Raw genomic sequence first — 21710 nt, 5'->3', positions numbered from 1 at the left:
ACTGACACCAACCCACAATTTGACTTATATTGGTAGCTCTCATTCTAATTATTTTATTCACTAATCTACGTTGGTAGGCTATCAAAATACATTACTTCCAATTCATTCAGTCCTTCCAAAACTACATAAAGATGAATTAGACTTTATGTCACATAGTTTAATTTTATTATATTTTTACATACTTTTATTCATTCCACAATATTATATACAATCATATCCTTCACACATATATCTACCTCACTAACAGTAATCTTTAGTTATTTAATTTTGTCAACAATTATTTTCCAACTTTTAACAGACATAATTATTCATTGCAATAGTATACTAATAAATTTAACACAATAAATAGCCACCTTTTGTATTATATGGTTTTCTCGCAATATTCTACCGTTTACCTTCAACCTGTTGCCTGCTTGCCTTGTTAGGCAACCAACAGTACATCACATAAAAATACTCTTAAATTCTGGTTTTTTGGTTTGTTTAGCTTTGTTTTTCCACGCAAGTCTAATTATCTTTTATTATGTAGTGTATTTCCTTGTTTCAACAAAACTCAACTTTCATCTCGTCATTTCACATTCGATGACGTCACAACTTAAACCATGAAATATACCTGCATTAAATTTAATGAATCTATAAGTTATTCTGGAATAGAGAGTTGCTAATTTAAACTTTACAGTAGATTTTATTATTCAAATAATTTAAATTATTTTTGCAGACAAACCTTTGCATTTTATTAAAAAATCCAAAATCAAATGAAACTTTAACCAAAAACTGGCTTTATCTTGTCATGTCATGTCACTCTTGTCAAATTGTATATCCACTTCCTAATTTCTCAGTTGGTCTGTGCCCATTGAATTGGCAAGTACCTAGCATCTTCGAGCAGGGAACCATGGCACCCTTTTAGCATGTGTTCCACTTTATCTATCAACATCGACTTGTAGTCATAAAATTTTAATATATTATATTATGTAAACCATATACGATGAAGTTAACACTATTTACAGTGTGCTAGTTTCAAACTACTCGGAAGGATGTAAGTATTCCCACATTTTTCATTTTAACAGTCACAATTTTAACCTTTTGCTTTAAACTAACGTGGAAATACTTCATTCTAGGCACTGAAGATGTTCTGTATAGAACGAAAACGTTTTGCAATCCATGACATTTTATAGTTTTAAATAAACGATTTTATACCAGAATACATCTCGAAGTTTTTACTTCTGTATTGGTTAATTAAATAAAGCCAGAGTGAGAACAGTGTCTAGTTGTATCAACATGCTAATAGAAAGCCAAAATTTTGAAAAGTATGTAAATGTTGACATTTTAGAACAAACAAATACATACGTATGCACACACATGAGCAAACAAGTACTCATAAGTACGCACACGCACACAGATGCATGAGGTTTATGACTATTTATGAAATTAAAATTAAATTTTGATCTACTTACATGCCGTTACAAGGGATGATTTGTAAGTTCATCAGTAACATGTTTACACGTCCAGATTATGCTAGTAAGATACTAGATGAAGGACTGGGTAGGTGGACATGCTTCGTAGGTCAAAACACAGTGTATCGGAATGGACCCTGAAGGCAGAATTGTGATGTGAAACAAAGATATATGTATTAGTTATGAGAAAGACAACGTTCGGATGGCACTGTTCGTAAATGCAGCTAAAGTGTTAATGACTCTGTGTATGACACTTTAGCTGCATTTACTAACAGTTCCATCCGAACGTTGTCTATCTCATAACTAATACATCTATCTTTGTTTCACATCACACATCTGCCTTCAGGATCCATTCCGATACACTGTGTTTTGACCTACGAAGCATGTCCGCCTACCCAGTCCTTCATCTAGCATCCTACTAGCATAATCTGGACGTGTAAACATGTTACTGATGAACTTACAAATCATCCCTTGTAACGGCATGTAAGTAGATCAAAATTTAATTTTAATTTCACAAATAGTCATAAACCTCATGCATCTGTATGCGTGTGCGTGCTTATGAGTACTTGTTGGCTCATGTGTGTGCATACGTATGTATTTGTTTGTTGTTCTAAAATGTCAACGTTTACATACTTTTCAAAACTTTGGCTTTCTATTAGCATTTTGACACAACCAGACACTGTTCTAACTCTGGCTTTCTTTAATTGTAGCATTTAATTACTTGTAACGTCGACCTGAAGATGATCTGTATATTGTAGAGATCGAAACCGGCCGTCAAAGTAAATTAAATGATTGTGAGTACGTCTGTGTTTCTTTACTTCATTTACGTGTTTTTAATTTTAATTTTCTTTTTAGTGAGAAGTCCTGTATTTACCCACTTAAATGCTACTCTCCAGGGATTAACAACGATTAGGTCATTTGGTGCACAACCCATTCTAATGAACGAATTCGACAAGCATCAAGATTCCCATACTAGTGCCTGGTTCATGTATATTGCTGCAAGTTCTGCGTTTGGATTCTACTTGGACATCATATGTTTCATATTTATAGCCATTATTACATTTTATTTACTTAATTTTGGAGAAGGTAAGGATATACTTACTTTTTACTACTCAATATTAAGTTTTATTGAGCTTTATTACTTAAGGCCATCGGTACATAGTTCGCAAATATTTTACGGGTATCCCTAGTTTTTCTGTCTTTACATGGCAAATTACGTGTAGAAAAATTCACACTGGTATGGATATGTAAACATTACTAGAATGTCATTCTGAAATGTAATAATTTATATGTACAACAAAAACTAATACTCAATCGAGAAAAGAGGAAAAGTGTTAAAGTGATTTTTTAATAATATATTGTTACTATGGAACGCTTACAATTTTGAACATCTTTAACCCTCCGTTAGTCGCTATCGGTGTCACACACCGACGACAGAATTATTCATTCGGGATTTACAAAATAACTGGTTTTTTCTATCGCCACTTTCTGTACCTCTTCCTATCAACTAACCTCGTGTTAGTATACATTCTTACCTACTTGGGTACAGTTGTGCGAGTTTTATAGCTGTTTTCGGTGCAAGACTCCGCATCGACTAACGGTGTGGTTATTACTTTATTGGCATAACTTGCAGTTCAGGTAAATATTTAGCATCTTATTATTGCATTTTATCGGTAAGTTTTGGTCAAATCTTATTTATAGATGTCTTTTGAAGCCGAACAAAAACGTTTGTTGGAATTATGGGAAATGGTTCCTAGCGAATATTTTTATATTACAAATAACAATATCTATATTGTTATACTAGGGTTTTTCATTTTATATCTGTTGTTTTTCAATAAAACATTTTCAAAAATATTTTTCAGTTATTCCTATACAAAATATAAAATATTTGTATGAATTTTATAGCAATAACTATTTTTTTAAATTGTCGGTCTCTGACACCGTAGCGACTCATGATGCTCCGTTTATCCTAGCGACTAACGGAGGGTTAACAACAAAATACTTGGATCACAGAATATATATTATCCTGATGTTTTCTCTGCTTGGATATTGTGTGTGTTCAGCCAAGGAGTAGAATCCACTGTATCTTTATGGTACCTTTTGTACTAATAACTCTACATAGAAACGTAATGTTTAAAAAAATCTAATATCCCCCGTGCATTGTGAGCTGGACAGCCGTCTTGCTTCAACCAAATTTCATCTATATGAATAGGTAATGTTCGAACTGTTGGAATTATGTGATTTCTCAGGAAATTTAGATATTTACGACGACACAAAATGCTCTCAATGAAAAAAGGGCCAATTGCGTTGTCACCTAAAATACAGCCCAGACGTTGACTTTTTGACGGTATTGTGTTTTGTAATGAACACTTATGTCCCTATTTTCTGTAGAGTACCCTACGGTAACAGATGGATTGTGATGGCCAGTTAAAGATAAAGAAGACTCATCTGTAAACTGTAACGTGGTAGTTCTTTTAGGACGACAGACTCAGTAAAACACAGGTTGAAAATAAAGCAAATCTATTAATTCTAAATTATATACAAAATAAGTCAAAATAATAATTCAGTTTTCTATTCCGTCCCAGCGACTAGCTCCCCCGGATAGGCGTCTGTAACAGAAGAACAAAATTAACAGCGATATTCAAATATATATTTATCGGGGGCTCGCTCACTACGCTTGCCTCCGTTGAAATACGAGTCGCAAATTACCTCACTTCGGTACACCTTGCGTCTCGAGTTGGCCTGCCTAAGTTTGCGAATCACGTCAAAACGGTGCACGTCGCGACTCAGGTCGGCCTGCCTCGCTCACTTCGCTTGGCTGGTTATGGAGCCCAGAACGGTCGTTCAGGACTCAGGACTGACTGATTTCTGCTTGCGACCTTCTTAAATATCCGTGTGCCGGTATTGTCTCGGAGAGGTGGAACTCGGTGGGGGCATCTCCGCGAATTGAGAGAATCGCTCGATTCCCAGTGTCGAGGCGTGTTCAGCATATCGGCATATCATTACAAAACAAGATTTTTATCATGAAATCTTAGTCACGATTAATGCGTTCCATCATGTCCTCACAAAACATCATCCGTCGTTCATAATCAGCAGGTAAAATTTCCTGAGTTGCAATTTATAGCAAATTTCGTAGAGTTCTAGCACTAATACCAGTTTATCCTGAAATTAGCGTACTGTTACAAGGAAAATTGATTTCAGCTAGACTACATAATGCAGTTTCACGCTGTTCCCGTTCTTCATTAATTGCACGAGCTTGTTAATTTTCATCTTCATCACTATCCGGGCATTTTCTACCATTCTTGACACAACCAGTTTTTTCAAATTAAAAAATAAATTGTTACAGGGCCTTCGAATTTTGTCTTTCACTGTCCACGTTTCACTACCGTAGAATAGTACCGGCTCGTATACAGTTTCAAATACTTTCATTTTTGTTTTCAGGCTTACCTACTTTCTTATTCCTAATAAAACTCTTATTTAGTGCATAGTATAATTTTGTTGCACTTATTACCCTGCTATTTATTTCTGGTTCTACATTTCCTTGTCCATTCATTGTTGATCCTAGATACTTTCAGTTTGTCATAATGAAATAAATTTAGTTTCGTAAAGTTCTATCCATACGTCCGCCTTGTGATTTTCATGTTTACAGGGTGTTTGGTAAAGAATAGGCTATAGATTAACCGTAGATTCCTGAAGTTAAAATAGGTCGATTTAAGCTAACTTACCTTATTACGAAAGTTGATAATAAGTGTCAAAGTTAAACTTTTATTTCTTTTATTTTTAAATATTTCCTGTCAGGCATGGGATAACAACACGAAATTTGGTAGGTGGGGGTTTTTTGGGACGAGAAACTTAAATTTTCTACCAAAAATTATATATTACCCAGAGGGCGCCACATACGTCTTTCAGTGCTCATTTAATACGTTCAATTTTTTTATCCCTCACTCTACATAATTTTGAGATTAAAAATTTTATTCCCCTATTATTTTTACTTCGAAAAGGTATACTGCATTCACTTCGCTAAACTCAACAGTTTTCGAGATAAACGTATTTTAAATCTACCATGCAAAATTCAGTTTTTTGCATTTTATTGTATTTACTAAAAACCACTTGACATATTCTTGTCATACTTGACACCAAGTGTAGGTACTGTACATTCTACTAAATTATGTTGAATAATCGTTTCTGGCTACTACCTGAAGGGTACGACAGGGGAAAGTGAATGGTTGACTCTTACCAAATTTTACGCCATTGATGGAATTGCTAATTTATCACAATTTTTAGATTATCCAGTACTTTCTATGCAAACAATATACTCTTCATTCGTAACGATAAAGTCATTATTTTCGAGATATTTCACAGTTATTATGATTAATGTAGCGTTACGAATGAAGAGTACGTTATTGACATAGAAAGTATTGGAGAATACAAAAATTGCACTAAAATACCAATTCCGCCAGTGGTGCAGAATTTAAGAAGGGTCAACCATTCACGTTCCCCCGTCGTACACCTCTGGTAGTAGCCAGAAACGTTTGTTTAACATAATTTAGTAGGGTAGGGGAAGGACGGGGAAGATGACGCAGCGTCTAAGATGACGCACCTCTGTATTTTATCAAGTACTTCACTAAATTCAGTTTTTATACCCGTGGCGCCCTCCTTTAGAAACTACTATTACTTTAAAACTTCATCGGTCAGCTTTCGTACTGTTTAGTATCTGTGAGGCAGAGTAACGCGATACACGTTGATTTCTTGTTATTTTTGACACTGCGAATATTAATGGTAAGTTGTTTAAAAATGGTTCCATTGGATTTTCTTCATATTCATGGGAGTAGGTGATATTTATTTTCAGTTAGCGAGGATTTATCTGTTAAATATTTGATGATGGATAATTTTGATAACCATTTTTTGTAGGTTATGCTGAACAGGCTAAGTTGACGCAGACTGCGTCATCTTTGCTGTTATAGTGCGTCATCTTTGCCTTTTCAGTTCATTACCTTAAATAACAATGGAGTATAGAATATTTATTATTTAGTGTCTATTTTGCATTTTGAGGCATCTTTTTCTCTTTTAGAAATGGGAAAATATATACGAAAAACACAGAGAGGATCATTTTCTGCAGCAGCTCTTAATGCAGCATTGAATGCAATTTGTAGAGATGGTAGTAAAATTCGGGAAGTGGCAAGGGCATTTTCAATACCAGAAGCTACATTGAGGAGAAAACTTAAGGTTAAAAATTTATTAAAGGAAGTCAAATCAGAGTCTCTTGGTAGAGCCCCATTGTTTTCGGCACATCATGAAAAGGAGATACTAGATCATGTTCTCAAGCTGGCCAATTTATTTTTTGGTATCACTTGCATAGAGCTGAGAACCATGGCATTTGCTTATGCAGAACGCAATGAAATTAAACACAATTTTAATAAGAATAAACAAATGGCTGGAAAAGACTGGTATCTAGGATTTATAAAACGAAATCCCCAAATTTTCTTGAGAAAGCCAGAAGCTACAAGCATTAATAGAATAACAGCCTTCAATAAAATAGAAGTAGACCGCTTTTTTAAAAATTTGGAAACAGTGCAAGAAAAATATAAATTTCTGCCAGATCGCATTTACAATGTTGATGAAACCGGTATATCTACGGTTCCTAAAGAATCATGTAAAAGACTTGGACCCAAAGGAGTAAAGCAGTTTGGAATCATTTCTTCGTGGGAACGAGGGAAGAATATCACGGTAATAATGGCGTTCAGTGCCTCCGGTAACTACATACCTCCATTATTTATATTTCCCAGGAAGAGGATGAGCCCACAGCTTCAGAAAAATGGACCAAGCGGTGCGATTTACAACTGCACGGATAATGGATGGAGTAATACGTCTATGTTTTTATTATGGCTGAAGCATTTCCAAAAAAAAAGTCCTGTCTAGTCCAGATAATCCCGTGCTGTTAGTATTAGATAATCACTCGAGCCATATTTCACTGGATATTTATAATTACTGCAAAGAGAATGGGATTATAATGGTTAGTATTCCACCCCACACATCCCACAAATTACAACCTCTTGATGTGTCATTTTTTTCTGCATTAAAATATGCGTATGGTCGCCATTGCAATTCCTTTCTAAAATCTAAGATCAGCAACTCAGAGTTTGAAGATAAAATTACTCCATATGATGTCGCCGAGATTTTTAAGTTAGCATATGATCAGGTGGCAAATATTGATAAGGCCGTTTCTGGTTTCGGAACGTGCGGAATTTTTCCGTTAAACTCTGATAAGTTCACAGAAGATGACTTTTTTCCTGCTGATAATTTAAACAATGATAGCTTGGATAGAGATGTTTCTCCTGAACCTGCACCTCAGGGAACACCTCCACTAATAATAACACCATCTGTAAGAGAACCAGAATTACCACGTCCATCAACCAGCCGACAGTCTCCTGAAAGTCGTCACACAACCCCCACAAAACAAAATGAAATAACCAAACGTCCACATATTTCTCTTTCACTTATTTCTCCAGTTCCTTTGCCCAATAAAAAATTTAAAGAAAATATGGACGACAAAAGCAACATTCTGAAATTCTAACAAGCACCCCTTTAAAAGAATTCTTAGAAGAAAAAGAGAATAAAAAAAAGAAAAACTGGCGAAGTCGGAAGAAGGAAAGAAAAAAGTAACCAGACAAGTATTGGTTAATGATGCAGGATTAAAACTAAATAAAAATAAAGGGAAAGCCAAAGTACAAAAAATAATCAAACAAAAAATAAACAAAAAAATCTTGGAGGATAGCGATACTGAAGAAAGCGATTTTGATGAAGAAGGTCTTTGCAATGACGATGAGTTGGATGACATAATCAACGAGGGAGGTGAAACTGATATCTGCATATTATGTGGAGACTTCGGCAAAAAGACGGAAACATGGTTCAGATGCACAAGTTGTGGACAATGGTTGCTTAAAGAATGCAGTGGAGCCAAAAGTCCCGAAACTACATTTGTGACTTTTGTTAATATGTTAAAAAAGCTTTGTTTACATTTTCTTACTTTCAGTATTAAAAAATAAATTTTCTTTTCATATCACTTGCGCTTTTAATATAGATACCTACATGCGCCATCTTCACCATCACTGTGCGTCATCTTTCCCTCGGTGGAAGGTAAGATGGCGCAAAAGCGTTTTTTTTTAAAGCCGCATAAAAAATACTTCCTTTTATTGAATTTAAAAATAATCCTAGAAATTGGTTATAGAAATGTCCAAATTACAGGCTCGTAGCATTCAAAGTTAGCTTAAATATTTTTTACCCTTAAATAAAATGTATTTTGCTTAGGTGCGTCATCTTCGACGTCCTTCCCCTACAGTACAGTACCTAAACTTGCTGCCAAGTATGACAAGAATATGTCAAATGGTTTTTAGTAACTACAATAAAATGCAAAAAACTGAATTTTGCATGGTAGATTTAAAATGCGTTTATCTCGAAAACTGTTAAGTTTAGCGAAGTGAATGCAGTATACTTTTTTGAAGTAAAAATAATAGGGGAATAAAAAATTTTATCTCAAAATTATGTATAGCAGGGGATAAGAAAATTGAACGTATTAAATGAGCGCTGAAAGACGTATGTGGTGCCCTCTGGGTAATAAATAATTTTTGGTGGAACATTTAAGTTTCTCGTCCCAAAACCCCCACTTAACAAATTTCGTGTTGTTATCCCATGCCTGTCAGGAAATAATCAAAAATAAAAGAAATAAAAGTTTAACTTTGACACCCTGTATTTCGGTTGATATCACCTTTCGTACTAAGGTAAGTTAGCTTATATCAACATATTTTAACTTCAGAAATCTACGGTTAAGCTATGACCCATTCTTTACCAAACACCCTGTATAGACGACGTAATTTCCACATATTTTTACTAATATATTTATATTTTTTCAGCGTTATCACTAAAAGGTGGTGAAGTCGGTCTTGCTATAACACAAGCAACAGCACTGACAGGTATGGTTCAATGGGGTATTCGTCAGTCTGCAGAGATTACTAACCAGCTAATGAGTGTAGAAAGAGTATTGGAATACAAGTCCTTACCTGCCGAAATACAGCCAGTGGTACCTAAAAAGCCATTGCCGAAATGGCCAGAAAAGGGAAACGTTTCATTTAGAAATATGGGATTAAAATATATAGAAAATGGACCCTTGACATTGAATAATCTAAACTTATCTATTCAGTCCAATGAAAAGGTATGTTTATTATATTAATTATGTACCTAATACAAAATAATATTAGTAGGGGAGGAAAGTCTGCTAAATGTGCAGTTACTCGAGTGTTATGGGGACCTATTGGGTTGTGAAGATTAGGTCCTAAAACCAAAAAAGTAAGTTAAGTTTTCCATAACGTGGGAGCCTTTCCATTTTTTAATTTAATTTTGCCTTTCCAATAATCGTTTTTTCCAATTATAGCGCCTTCTATCCATACTTAATTCGAAAAAATGTCTCGAATAAAAGTTACTTATTTTTACCTAAATAATCCAAATCTGTAATAAAAAATGGGGACTCATTTTTAAGATTTTAAAGTAACCCCCACCCCACCTCCGCGGGGGGTCGTGTTTGGTATTATTCGATAGATTTTTGCAAAATATGCATGTATTTTTTAGTTTTTCGGTCTGAGGTTCATTTCGCGAAGTATTCGCTTTTTTTGTGAAACTTTTTAACTCGTCCATTTCCTTACGCCCCCCGCTCAAATCGTCAGGTTTGTGAAATATACACTGATTTTGAATATCAACGTCAACCTTATCATCTGACGATTTCGAGGTTTTCTAAGGATAGATTCTTTTTTCGGACCCCCCTTAACGAACTCTCCTGTATTAAGAGCCAATAATATATGGTAGAGGTACATTTACAGAGTACAAGGTTTCTCCCCATGTGATAATCTGACGCGCTCGAGTAACTGCAAAAATCCCCGTTTGGGCTCCCTAGCATAATTTTGGGTAATATTAATGTACAACAAAAATATTGTATACCTATACTCTAGCATTCCCCTCTCCACAGGCACGGATCTAGAAATTCATACTAGGCGGGGGGCAGACTTACCTCAAATAAATTTTCCAGATTTAGCCATACGACTCACACTTACTCTATGGATAAAATACACTATATAATCCCAGATTCCTACGGTATCAAAAGGATTGATAGACAATTCACGACTATTAATCTCACTGGTCGTTCTTTACCATAAAGATTAACCTTTCTACCATCAATGGGTAGGTACGCATGGATTATCTAGTAAAATACAAATTTTTATATCTTTATTGTATCGCAAATTTGAAACGTGACTTTTCATGAGATAAGGTTTATACCCAGTGTAATTTGCATTTTAAAATATCATTTTTGTTATTCTTTGAATTGAGAAAAATATTTCCGTTGTTTATGTTTCCACCGGTACCCAAACAAATGCGCCTGCAGATTATTTTTCAGAGAAGGGTGTTTTATTAAATTTTATGGCTTCTTTCAATTCTTTGGAAGCGGTTGTCGTGTAATTTAGTGTTGTACTGATGGCTTAAAGTTTAGAGTTAACAGAAAAAAATAATAAATAATAAAAAAATACTTATAGACAAAATACAATAGGGGAGTCCATGGACCCGTTGACCCCTCTGTATCCGCGCCTGCCTCTCCATATAAACTATGTTTTTAAAATAGTTATAGGGTATTATAAGGATAATAACGCTTGAGGTCAATGGTTATTATCTATAATACCCGTGGTGCCTTCAACGTTTAATGTCACGACTAAATTATTCTTTATATGCAAAAAACTTGAATGAATTTTGAATTAATTAGTTTTCAAATAAGTACATTTACCAGCAATCGTCGTATCATAATTGTGGTAACCATAGTTTTACTTAGGTTGTTATTTGTCAACTTGACAGTATTTAACTAGTTATTTAAATTTAATACCCTAGGGGCGTTATTTTTTGTTTACCCCTTGGGCATTATATCGTGCTTAACGGACTTCGAACTCATGTCATTATTTGTCAAATAATATACCACTCGGACATTACATTTTTTAATAACATACCCTGTAACTCAGTAACGAGCCACATTTTATTTAAGTGATTTGGGTTAAATCTTTATATTTTGAGGTCTAGAATCTACAAGACAGAGATTAAACATTCTTAATGAATCACCCTGTATATTAATTTTTTTGTTTTAGGTTGGAATAGTCGGTAGAACAGGCGCTGGAAAATCGTCTCTGATAGCAGCTCTATTTAGACTAGCCAAAATCGATGGAGAAATTAACATAGACGGAATAGACACAAAAGACTTACTTTTGGAAGATCTCCGCTCAAAAATATCAATCATTCCCCAAGATCCTGTCCTATTTTCGGGAAACTTAAGATATAATCTGGATCCTTTCGAAGAATACCCCGATGAACTTTTATACAAAGCCATCGAGGATGTCGAACTAAAAGATCCTGCCAATATAATAAATAGATTAGAAAATAAAGTGATGGACAGAGGTTCCAATTACAGCGTTGGTCAAAGGCAGTTGATCTGTTTGGCCAGAGCTATTATTAGAAATAACAAAATTTTAGTGTTGGATGAAGCGACTGCCAATGTGGATCCACAGTAAGTATCTTATATTATATTAATCAATAACTTCAAACACAATCAATATAAGTTAAAGAATAGTCTTTCTGAGTAGAATATCCAAAACAGACTAAAATTGACGAATGAGAAACTTTAAAAAATGGCAATAAAAAACTGTTGATGATTTGAACACTATAGACTTGATGATAGACTAGAACTTACTGGGAAAGAGCCAGGACAAGTCATTTAGGAATGGTGTAAATCATGATTAAATACCTACAAAATAAAATAGATACATTCATGAGTTTTTTCCGCATTTACTATCGTCTTCCATGTTGGTTCTGTGTCATATTTCCCATTGTATCACTCCTATTTTCTCCAGATCATCTCGCACTATATATTTTCACCTTTTTCTAGGCATGTTACAGGCGATTTACTAGGCGATACAGATCTTTTCCCATCTGGTCTTTCTCAAAATACATTGTTTTTAAAGTGGTTGTCATTGCTGTGCATCACATGTCCTGCCTCTCTCAGTCTATTGGCCTTTGGTTTTATCGGTCTTATTGGTCTATCTTACTGGATTTTCCTTTAAGCGAGCTCGCCCACCAAATGCAACATATAAAATAAAACTTATACGGTAAATGTTGCATATTTCTCAATAGCGTACATCTGTTTAGCGAGCTCGCACACCAAAGCAATATCCTACATCGCATATGGCATACATTGCGAAAAGATACGCACTGAGTGTCACATCTGGTTTTCGGTGAACGAAATTCCACCGAAAGTTCCCGAAAATTCACCGAAAACCAGATGACACTTAGTGCGTATCTTTCCGCAATGTATGTTATGCGATGTAGGGATATTGCTTTGGTGTGCGAGCTCGCACAGAGACTTAACAGAGATTAGACTTAACCAGTGATGTGGGAGAGAGGGGATACGACATAAGGGATGATTTTGTATTTACTAGATGGGACCACCTGATTTGACACTTTTCTGCTACATCCAATATGGCGACGGGTAGGTTTTTATACGTTATATATGAAATATGTTATTAATTATTTATTAAAATTATTAATTATTTATATAATATAATATAATTTTATAATTATATATTTTATATAGAGCAGAATATCTACCAAAGAGTTGTTCCGCCATATTGGATGGAGCGTTTTTGCGAGTGAAACCGAGCCCATCTACTTCACCGTATACCGTATGCCGCATCCCCTCCCTCCCACATCACTGCACTTAACAGAGATAACGTAGCATAACACATTTTATCATTATGTAGAATACAGGAGCGTGCCAGTGCCAATTTTGGAACTTCAGTATATCAGTATTTGAAATGTCTTCAATCTTCAAGCGAACAAGATGTTATTGTAGCTTGGTAATTTTTAAGAAGACGTCAGAGAAAAGAAAGAAAAATGCGTCGATGACGCACCCACTGAATGCATTTAACATGATTCATAGTCCAGCAATTGTTTTACATGAACAGACATGAACATTTTTGCTAGGAGTGTTTCTTTTGATAAAATACTTACTTTTTGAGTTATTCGCAAGAAACCGTATAAAAATATGTTTTTTTTTAAATGAACATATTTACTCGCAAATAACTCGAAAAGTTTTAACTTATTGAAAAAATGCTATAGAACAAAAATTGCTTAGAATTAGGTAGTTTATCCATTTCCGGTCTTATTTTGAACGTATATTTTTTTACCCTCGGGAAGGGATGAAACTCGCCCCACATGCGACCTACATATGTCTATGCCAAATTTCATGTTATTCTAAACGATTCTTTAAAAATTTATAGGTTTTGCAATATTTTACCGTCATCGAATGGACTAATAAATCAATTGCCCATAAACTTTAAAAATATCACAAATTTTTATTTATATAAAAATTGTTTTTTCATATTATTAGAGAAAGAAATATGAAAACAAACATGGAGAAAACAAAGATAATGGTCATGGGAAATGAGGATAAACAAGTAAATATAGAGATAAATAACCAGAAACTAGAACAAGTAACAACATATAAATACCTGGGTGTGAAAGTATAAAATGGAGGAAGATCAGAAGAAGAAGTCAACGAAAGGATAACCATGGCGTTCAAAATGTACTACAGCTTAAACAGAGCATTCATTGGAAAGAAAGGAGTAAGCGGCAGGGCAAAGATGAGGACAATGATAGAGGTATATACAACGATCTTCAGGACAATCCTTACCTATGGTAATGAGAGCTGGGTGCTAACACAATCATCGAAAAGTGGAATAAACTCAATGGACATGAAGTGCCCAAGAAAAGTAAAAGGAATTACAAGACGCGATAGAATAAGAAACAGCATTATAAGAGAAGAACACAACTTGGACTGAAGCGAAACGAAGGGCAAAGAATAAACAAGAGTGGAGACGATTTGTATATGATCTAGATACATGAAATGCATTTTTTAAACACCTTACACCGTTAGGTAGAAAGATTTAGATTATATTATTATAACATATAAAATTATTTACTACTTGGACTAAAGAAAAAAGGGATTTGTGTAACAATTTAATAAATTTAAATTACACTAGAAAATAACATAGTTAGAAACTCTAAAAAATGATTTGTCAAAAAACTGTAAATAGGTATTAATCTGTAAACATTAGATAGATAAGCCAACAAGCACGTTTATGCTTTTAAGACTTTTTTACGTTTATTATGTAAGTAAACAAAAGAGGTATAGTCCAGGGCGCATCTGTTTTGAGATGGACGTTGAGAGGTGACTCAAATTTTTTTGCAGAAATTGCTTGAAAATAAGTCAAATAATAATATTTGGGTTATCCTCCCTCTCAAAAAGGTCCGGAACATTGTTTAAATAATCAAAATATCAAAAAATTAAGGAAAAATTCGATTTTTTTCTTGGTTTTTTGATTATAACTTTAAAAGTGTTCATTTCCGAGAAAAGCTGTACTGACATAAAAGTTGCGTAATTAAATTTCCTACAATATAGAATTGGTTAAAAATTTAAAAAATAGTCACCCTAGTTGCAAAATAGCAATAATTGCGAAAGAACCATACAAAAACAAGTATTCGCATTTTACGTCTTTCAACCATTTATACTAAACTTAGGACCTTCATATTTCACCCACAAAAACTTTATGATACACTAAAACAGTACTGTAAAATTCATTAAGACTGGTTCAATAGATTTTGCAAAATAAATTTTGCAATCCAGCTTTCGCAAAAAAAATTCATTTATTCAAAATGTTACAGGACTGAAAATAAAGCAGATAGCAAGTTGAAATTTTTTTTGCTTATAGAAGTGTACTGTACCTTTCATTTTCAAAATTAAAATCGATTAATTACCGCGGCGTCAGAAAATTTTTGAAATAAACAATAATCTTTGGTGCTACGCGCAGGACAGCGGTGTTCGATTCACACAAGTTGATTTCCACCAAAATTTCTTCCAATCTTTATCTAATATATTATTTTCTTACCCTATATTTTGTTGTATTTTAATATTTTAATTCCACAAAAATCAAACTAATTTTATTATTGTTTGTAAAATATTGTTTATACAATTGCATATGTTTAAAAATAATAAACTTTTATTATTTAAGTTAAAATATATGAACAAAGAAAGTTTTTGCTAATAAAAGTGTTATTTCAAAGGATAGAGTATGTGTTTTTATTTTGCAATAAACAAATTTATTTATTTATATCGAAATGTAATAAAAATTAAAATATATCAATCATTATCAAAAGTCATTGGAATGCCCAATCAGAGCAAACTATCCGCTGTCCTGCGCGTATCACCAATAATTAATGTTTATTTAAAAAAAATCCTGACGCCGGGGTGTTAATCGATTTTAATTTTGCAAAATTGCAAATGAAAGGTACAGTATACGCAAAAAAATTTTCAACTTGCTATCTGCTTTATTTTCAGTCCTGTAACATTTTGAAAAAATGAATTTTTTTTTACGAAAGCTGGATTGCAAAATTTATTTTGTAAAATCTATTGAACCGATCTTAATCAAATCTACAGTATTGTTTTAATGTATCATAAAGTTTTTCATGGTGAAATATGAAGGTCCTAAGTGTAGCATAAATGGTTGAAAAACGTAAAATGCGAATACTTGTTTTTGTATGTTTTTTTCACAATTATTGCTATTTTGCAACAAGGGTGACCATTTTTTAAATTTTTAGCCAATTCTATATTGTAGGAAATTTAATTACGCAACTTTTATGTCAGTACAACTTTTCTCGGAAATGAACACTTTTAAAGTTATAATCAAAAAACCAAGAAAAAAATCGAATTTTTCCTTAATTTTTTGACATTTTGATTATTTAAACAATGTTCCGGACCTTTTTGAGAGGGAGGATAACTCAAATATTATTATTTGATTTATTTTCAAGCAATTTCTGCAAAAAAATTTGAGTCACCTCTCAACGTTCAAATGTACTAATATTTTTACAGATGCGCCCTGGTCTATGTACTTAAGAACGAAATCGTGTTGCACAGAATGGGAAGAGCCAGAGAAGTTTTGACCACCATTAAAAGGAGACAAACAGCATATTTGGGGCACGTACATACTTAGAAATGTTACAGCTTATGTGAAGGGTAAAATCGAATGAAAAAGAGGTCCTGAACACCTCCATTCGTTTGTCACACTATCTCTACAAGAGCCATATATTTCTCGAAGGATTTTATGTTCCCATACCAGCAATTTATTTACTTATTTTTTTGTTAGAGTCCATATTTCGCTTCCATACGCAACTGCTGATCATGTTACGGTTTTGTATATAACAACGCCATCCTGTACCCTCAATCACTGAGTTTAAATTATACTCCAGGCTGTGGGTGAAAAATAGGTCGATTTCAGGATATAATTCAGGAATTTTTGAAACCTATCAGGTGTTGTAAAGGACGATGCCAGGAATAACTTCTACTAAAATGTGACCAAAAATATTGTGAGCTTTTTTGTTATTGCGATTTTCATTTGTTAAATTTGCAATTTTTAAAGATTTTTAATTTTGCAGCTTAGGATATTGATTCTAGGGAAAAACTTTTTAATAGAAAGTTGTAGTAAATTAAAAAACCTACAATTTGACTATGGTAAGTTTAATTTCATTTATTGGTTAATGCAACACAGCCTGCGAAATGTCCAAAATGGCCGTTTTTTACAATTGCGTTATTTATTGTACAAATAATTTTTTTTTATTTTTTAACGCTTTAAAATGAAGATCTTTCAATTTCAAACATAAAAAAAATTGTAAGGCCGGATTAACGAATTTGTTGCTTAGATATTATAAATTGTTTTCTCAAGAGGTCAAATGTCGAAGGCTATAACTTTTTGAAAAAAAATCGCAGAGAGTTGGTGAAACATCCAATCTCCTTCTAAAGAGTTATGTTTTCATATTCTGATGTAAATAAATGCGTAAAACATTTTTAAAGTTTTAATTTTTGGGTTTGAAAATAAGGGGGCAAATTTCGTTATAAACATTTAGAGCTGAAGCGGCCCTGTACATCCTATTAGTTTTTAACTTACAGATTATTGTTGCTAAAAACGAAACGAAGATTTATAAAAAAAATAAAAAATTTCTACGACCAACTGAAGCCGAGCTAAATGTTGGGCTTGAAAATAAGGGGGCAATTTTCGTTATAAGCATTTAGAGCTGAAGCGGCCCTGTACAGCCTATGAATTTCTAACTTACAGATTATTGTTGCTGAAGACGAAACGAAGATTTATCAAAAAATAAAAATTTTTTACAACCAACTGAAGCCGAGATAATTGTTTCTTTTTTCTTAAATCGTAGTGCCTTTATTTACAACAATTAAGAAATTATTTTACAGTCATTGACTAAAGAAAGACTTATATTATCTTAAATTAAAAATAATTATAAAATATAGTTACATTTAATTATTAAAAATTATTTTTAAAATCGGTGCTTTTGCGAGCGTCCGAATTTTGCAAATCGCCCGGCTCGCTTCAAATCCGCGCGCTCGGAAAATTTTTACGTAAGTTGTATTAAATTTTGACCGAAAACAATTTAATAATATTACCATTATAATATACAGTCTATTTACCACTGTATTTGTTTTTCTTGATAAACTTTTATATGTGAAATCTCATTTCTGAAGCAATAATATTACAAAAATGATACACATATATGAAATATATAACTATATTTTTAATTTTTTCATTGTAATATAAATATAATAATAATAATGTTACTTCTTATTATACAATATAAAACTTTTTCTGTTTATAGTGACTATCCGTTTTGGATGTTGGCGACCATCATGGCAATCTGTACTTGCACACTAAATCTGTACTGCTGTTCTAAAAAGATTTGTAGTTGTTGTGTTGAACGACGTACGTAAATTTTCTAAATCCACAAGGAAAAGAAAAAGTTTTCCTGTAGTTGGCTGTATACCATCAATCACAAAATTGGAAAGAAATCCTTTGTAAAAGGTATAAAATTTTTTTATTAAAAATCCCTTAAAAGGGCTACATCACAACAAAACGTTTTCGATTTTTATAAAAAATCATCATCAGTGTTCGATCTAAAAATAAGTATAACCGATTTAATGAATATAAAGTTATTATTTAAATTTTGACAAAGGTTAGAGCAAGTTGGTTATACTTACAAACTGGATGCTAGCTGAGCCACAAAAGAAAAATACCTGGGTAAAAACCCTTTACATAAAATATAGATGCCTTAAAAGTGCATACTTCAAGAAAAAGGCCTGTGATGGTCACATGGCAAACAGGATAATGCCCTAAGGTAAGGTATACAGGTTTCCCAACACGTGGGATCCAAATTGAGTTGATCACATTTCAATGACTTAATGGCAACTGAATGCGAAATGAGTGATGTTTCTGAAAGGTGTCAAAAGACAGATGGACAACGTGACGTGGAATTTACCCTGTATTACGACAGCCAACTAATTGTTAGTAAAATATTTAATGAAAATTTACATAGTAATAACAAACATCAACAAAGTTGTGGCTATAATTACATTTAAGTAAGTACCTTGAATATGTAAGATGAACGTAAAGTATGAAATGATTTTTATAATGAGAAATAGCCAGAATCTATGCAGCCATCTATACATGTTCCTATTCAAATTGAAGTAAGTCCAACTGTGCTGTTGAAAATTTGATTTACTATGAATTAAAAGGAGTGTTTGGTTTAATTGTACCAATGGCAGAGTAAATTAGAGAGTCTGTGGTAAATGAAAGTCTGATATTAAAGTAGTGTTTAAATTAAGATAAGTTGTATGAGTCACAGGAGGAAAATGATATGTGAATTAATTGGTTAAGGTACCTGAGTGTTGATATTGGAAGTGAAGAAGAATATCAATTGAACTAATAACCTGGCAAAAGTATGAGGTCCTTTTATGTAACATAAGCATCTAGGGCTAAACATGTTTATGAAATAGGGATTTTTTCTATTTTTTATTTTTTATACCAAGTTATCGAGTTGAATTGAAAAGGTTTAAAACTGGATGGATGTATGAAGGTGTATTGGAAAAAAAGCAATATGTGTAAAATTAGAAGGTAGTGAATAATTTGTGATTTGATATCAGAATTGTTTACTGTAAAGAGGTGTGATGAAAAAGGCTGGGCGCCCCAGAAACCAGACCCCACATCCTATGGATAAGAGAGTGGAAGAATTAGTATAAAACCTTTTATAAATATTTTTCTGAAGTTTAGTTGGACCTATAACGAAAACCTGATCAAATGGCAATAAGTTACGAAATTGGGTGGAAGAGATCAAATAGTGTTAGAGTTGTGACTGGTCGATTTAGTAAAAACTGTGGAAAAAGTTAAAGTAGATTATTTTGGAAAACTAGTAGAAGTTAAGGGATAATGAGTTGATGTTAGAAATGTCATCTGTTAAATAAGTAAATATGGAGGAAAAGTTAATATAAATGAAAAAAGAGTTTGAAAACAGCAAAGAAGTTTGGAAATTTAGGTTAAGAAAAAAGTTGACGATGTAAGGGATTGAAGTCACGATTGAAAGACACATGGCGGTTAACACAGTTAGGGCTACTTTGCTTTTCTCTAATTATTTCCAAGTCCTCGTATAGGTCCAGTCTTAAGAAATTCTTTTGAGGTATGTTGTGTATTAGAGAAACATTTTCCGGAATGTTAAGAGTATGACTGTTTTGTTTTAAATGTTGAGAAAAGGTGGAAGTGTTCTCTCTTTTTGTGTGTTCAAGGGAACGAGATTTCTTCCTATGTACGTAGCATCACAGTCAGAGCATTGAAGTTTATAAACCCCACTACGATTCATGTAGTTGATAGGGTCTTTGGAGTTGGAAAGACATTGTCCTAAATTATTGGAAACTTTAAAAGAGATGTGTATGTTGTCAACTGATCTCTTGATAATATTACTGATATCACCGGAAAGGCTCTCTTGATGGAAAGGTAATGAAGCATAAATGGGTCTGGTGGTCAGATCCCTGGGAAACGCAGCCTCCCTCAGAACCCTCAGTTGTCTCTTATGAAGGAGTTTGGTTATAAGGTTTGGTTCGTAACCGTTATTGAAAGCAATTTGTTTGATAGTGTTAAGTTCTTTAGTGTAGTTAGATTGAGATAGGGGGATGGTTTCTAGACGGTGTATGTAACTATGGAAGGCAGAGTATTTATGTGACATTGGATGGTTTGAAGACAAGGGTATGACATGATCAGTCTGTGTTGGTTTCCTATAAATACTAAAATCGAAGTGGTCATTCAATCTGGTGATGGTGAGGTCGAGAAAGTTAATTGAATTGGATGATTCAAGTTCCATAGTGAACTTAATGTTGGGGTGGATTTGATTAATTTTAGAGGTTTTTAGGTTTAGGTTTTTACCCAGGTATTTTTCTTTTGTGGCTCAGCTAGCATCCAGTTTGTAAGTATAACCAACTTGCTCTAACCTTTGTCAAAATTTAAATAATAACTTTATATTCATTAAATCGGTTATACTTATTTTTAGATCGAACACTGATGATGATTTTTTATAAAAATCGAAAACGTTTTGTTGTGATGTAGCCCTTTTAAGGGATTTTTAATAAAAAATTTTTATACCTTTTACAAAGGATTTCTTTCCAATTTTGTAAATTTTCTAGCAAGGTAATCCTTCGCCTTCCTGGTTCTCAGTTTCCAAATGGGGTTTGCCAAATTGATGGTCGCCAACATCCAAAACGGATAGTCACTACAAGAAGAAAAAGTTTTATATTGTATAATAAGAAGTAACATTATTAATATTATATTTATATAACAATGCATAAATTAAAAATATGTATCATTTTTGTAATATTATTTCTTCAGAAATGAGATTTCACATATAAAAGTTTATCAAGAAAAACAAATACAGTGGTAAATACACTGTATATTATAATGGTAATATTATTAAATTGTTTTCGGTCAAAATTTAATGCAACTTACGTAAAAATTTTCCGAGCGCGCGGATTTGAAGCGAGCCGGGCGATTTGCAAAATTCGGCCGCTCGCAAAAGCACCGACTTTAAAAATAATTTTTAATTTTTAAATGTAATTATAGTTTATAATAATTTTTATTTTAAGATAATATAAGTCTTTCTTTAGTCAATGACTGTAAAATAATTTCTTAATTGTTATAAATAAAGGCACTACGATTTAAGAAAAAATAAACAATTATCTCGGCTTCAGTTGGTTGTAAATTTGTTTTATTTTTTTATGTATCTTCGTTTCGTCTT

The 21710-nt window shown here is 33.1% G+C and overlaps 1 protein-coding gene across 1 annotated transcript in view; it reads left to right on the top strand.

Annotated features, from left to right (window-relative positions):
* LOC114329884 (ATP-binding cassette sub-family C member 4) overlaps window positions 1–21710 on the top strand; it is a 351864-nt gene that overhangs the window by 322760 nt on the left and 7394 nt on the right. The window contains exons 14-16 of the mRNA XM_050655875.1: window positions 2307–2537; window positions 9362–9660; window positions 11627–12042. Coding sequence (XP_050511832.1) covers window positions 2307–2537; window positions 9362–9660; window positions 11627–12042 — 946 coding nt within the window. The remainder of the gene's footprint in view (window positions 1–2306; window positions 2538–9361; window positions 9661–11626; window positions 12043–21710) is intronic.

The sequence above is a fragment of the Diabrotica virgifera genome, chromosome 7 (assembly GCF_917563875.1).
Source record: "Diabrotica virgifera virgifera chromosome 7, PGI_DIABVI_V3a".
In the NCBI taxonomy this organism is placed as follows: Eukaryota; Metazoa; Arthropoda; class Insecta; order Coleoptera; family Chrysomelidae; genus Diabrotica; species Diabrotica virgifera.
Note: the sequence above shows the minus strand (reverse complement) of the source record. Positions and strands in the feature narration are given on the sequence as shown.